This window comes from Perissodus microlepis, chromosome 12 (genome assembly GCF_051167445.1).
Source record: "Perissodus microlepis isolate ML-2025 ecotype Zambia chromosome 12, ASM5116744v1, whole genome shotgun sequence".
NCBI lineage: Eukaryota > Metazoa > Chordata > Actinopteri > Cichliformes > Cichlidae > Perissodus > Perissodus microlepis.
In genome coordinates, this window is record NC_140472.1 from 5,640,007 (window position 1) to 5,643,327 (window position 3,321).

A 3,321-nucleotide genomic window follows, 5' to 3' on the forward strand; every position below is an offset into this window, starting at 1 on the left:
GAAGAGGGGTTGAGATCAGAGGAGGAAGAGGTGAAGGCCTAAGAAGAAGAGGAGTTCGGAGTAGAGGAGGAAGAGAAGGAGGCCAACAAGAGAGAGGAGAAGGTCCAGGTGGGAGAAGAAGACAACCTCGCACCATCATAACAGATGATATGCGAGCAACAGTAATTGATCATGTCATTGGCTATGGCATGACAATGGCTGAAGCGGGACGAAGAGTACATCCAAACCTGAGTAGGTTCACCGTGGCCACCATTATCAAGGCATTTAGACAACACAACAGGTATAGTACGCTATTGCTTTCTTTGTCACACTACAGTTTTACAGGCCTGTGAAAGTGGTCTGTTACTTTACATGTAGTTTTACATATAAATCAGTCAATTGACAACACATGTTTCTTTCTTTAGAGCTGAAAGGATGCCACATAGAGGTGGGAGGGTTGCCATATTCACAGCGGCACAAGAAACCCTCATTGCAGATATGGTCCGTGAGAACAACTGCATTAGACTCCGAGAGATCAGAGACAAAGTCATTGCAGATAATGTAAACTTTGAGAACATTGATGCTGTCAGCGTGTCCACAATAGACCGAGTTCTCCGGCGCCAACAGATGAGGATGAAACAGGTCTACAGGGTTCCCTTTGAGCGCAACTCTGCGCAACACATAGAACAACGTTACGAGTATGTGCAAGTACGTATACATCCATGTCCACAGTACAGTTAGTGGACATACTGTGTTGCTTAGTGGCCTACATTACTTCTGGACAATACTGTGCTACCTGATTGACCGTTCTGAACACCTGTACGCTTTTCCATGTTCACAGAGGATAATGCAGTTGGACGCGATGGCCAGACCCCATGAGTACCTCTTCCTGGATGAGGCTGGCTTCAACCTCCAGAAACGAAGGCGAAGAGGCCGTAACATCATTGGCCAAAGAGCCATCACTGAGGTTCCTGGCCAACGGGGGGGTAATATTACTCTTTGTGCAGCTATGGGTACGGAGGGGCTTGTCCACCGGCATGCTGTCCTTGGGTCTTACAACACCCAACGTCTCCTCACCTTCCTAGAGGAGCTAAAAGACATCCTCCTGGACCGTCAACAACACCATCCTAGGCTAGCACATCACATGTATGTGATCATTTGGGACAACGTCCGCTTCCACAAAACACACCAAATCAGAGAGTGGTTCACCACCAACAGTGACCACTTTTTAAACGTCTGTCTGCCACCCTACTCCCCTTTCCTGAACCCTATAGAGGAGTTCTTCTCATCATGGAGATGGAAGGTGTATGACAGACAGCCATACACAAGAGAGAACCTCGTACGGGCAATGGAGCTGGCCTGTGCTGACATCCCAGTGGAGGCCTTCCAGGGATGGATTCGCCATTCCAGGGCGTTTTTCCCGCGGTGCCTAGCAAGGGACAATATAGCCTGTGATGTGGATGAGGTGATGTGGCCCAATGCAGCTCGGCGACATGATGCCGCACAGTGACTGTGTGTAATACTGTAAAAAGACCGTGTAGACAATAAAAAAGACTTCACACCCTGATCATGTTTCCGAGAGTACTGTTGTGTGCGATAGATTCTGTTTTTGCATTGAGTTGTGTTACAGTAGTGTACGTACATGCAGGATGTTTTTATAGATTTATAGTCTTCATGTGAAACTCACAAATCTAAATGCCTAATCCTCTGCAGGGTTCTATGACGATCCGTTACTGTACAGTTTATAAAAATATGCATTGGCAGTTATGAACCAAAGAACCTTCTCACAAATTGAGCATTGTGTTTTCAATTGTTTTGCTGTAGTGTGTAATGCTGTGTATAGTGTTTACAGTTTTGACAGCTTCGAGCTGCTCTCTTGGTGTGGGAGTTTGAGTTTTGCAGTGGGAAGGTGTGGTTGTGTTTATGTAGCTTTAGAGAAGGGTGTTGTGTTTGGACATTGGGGGACCTGGTGGTAACGTTTGTGACATGTGTTTTAGCATTTGAGAAAAACTGTAATGATATGTTCAGTAGCAGAAGCGTCTTTTTCATGATCAAATATGGAAAGGCGGAAGTGGAAAGAAACTAAAAAACCCTTCTGACCATTAAACAACAAGTTCGGAGTCTCACTAATTCCTTTAATCAGTGAGTCATGCATTACTGCCAGAGGACACCTTGTACGTAACTGGGATACAATAGTGGCGTTGACAATGCAGCATGACTAAGCCACCATGATTTTGGTCATGCTTATGCTTTGTTTTCTATATTAGGCATTAAAATCAAAGCAAACAATCTACCCCAGTTACTAAGCAATCCAATTAATTATATTTAATTAAACTTAATTATTATTTTTCTTGCTTAACACAGAGACAGACTTTATTGACATTCCAAGTCTCTTTCACTTTCCTGTCATGGGTAATTTGAAATGTTCATCTTCCTGGTAAACTCCCTCCTTGTTACAGTAAAGTCCTATTGTTTTTTGTGTGTCTGCAAGCTTGAAATGACAGTTCGTTTGATTAACTGCGTGATAGAGTCTTAAAACCTTCACATACCAAACAAGCATCCGCATACACACATATCATTAAGCTCTCTGAAACTGACTTCCTCGCTCTCCATGAGGCTTTGTTCCCAACAGAATATACCATGGGAAAGTCTGTGTCTTTCTGTAGTTGTGGTGAACCAGTGAATTTGAGAATGTGCGATTATGCATAGTCCACATATCTGTAGTAGCCTATAGATCAGTGTTTCCCAACCACTGTGCCGCGGCACGTAGGTGTGCCGTGAAAAACGATCAAGTGTGCCGTGGAAGATTATCCGGTTTTACCTGATTGGTACTCCCAGCGACCAGCATGGGTAACAGGCAAAACTATTAAATTCTTTTCCACTAGAGGGCAGTACAACTTCTTCCTCCAATTAAATGGGTTGCCAAATGCCAGAAAAACAGTAGAAGACAGGAGAAGAAATTACAGTCATATTACATACATATTACAGACAATGCAACGTGTAATAGCAATAGATAAATATTTGAAAAGAAAAACTAGTTAATCAAAAAATTCCAACCCAGTTGAAGGGCCTAGCATGAGAACTGATCAGAAGAAAGCAAAAACCCGAGCCAATAACGCTATACCTGGTGCGCAAGGAAATCTTATTAATATGCTTTTTGTTAAGTTTTTGTTTGGTGTGATTTTTCAAATGTGAAATATGTGCTGTGGCAACAAAAGGTTGGGAAACACTGCTATAGGCATTATCTGTGAGACTGTATTAGTAGCTATAGGAGAAAAATATATTTTGAGATGTTTTAGTAAGTGAATGCACTAAATGACATTAGGTTGCACACTTTTAATT

At 42.9% G+C, this 3,321-nt stretch overlaps 1 protein-coding gene across 1 annotated transcript; it reads left to right on the top strand.

Moving 5' to 3' along the window:
- The first annotated feature begins 256 nt into the window (after positions 1-256).
- Positions 257-2,833, top strand: LOC146375676 (uncharacterized). The gene is made up of 3 exons (XM_084946728.1): positions 257-687; positions 821-1,147; positions 2,750-2,833. Exons 1-3 carry the CDS (start codon positions 415-417, stop codon positions 2,831-2,833), a joined length of 684 nt encoding a protein of 227 aa, XP_084802854.1. The 5' UTR covers positions 257-414.
- The last annotated feature ends 488 nt before the right edge of the window (positions 2,834-3,321 follow it).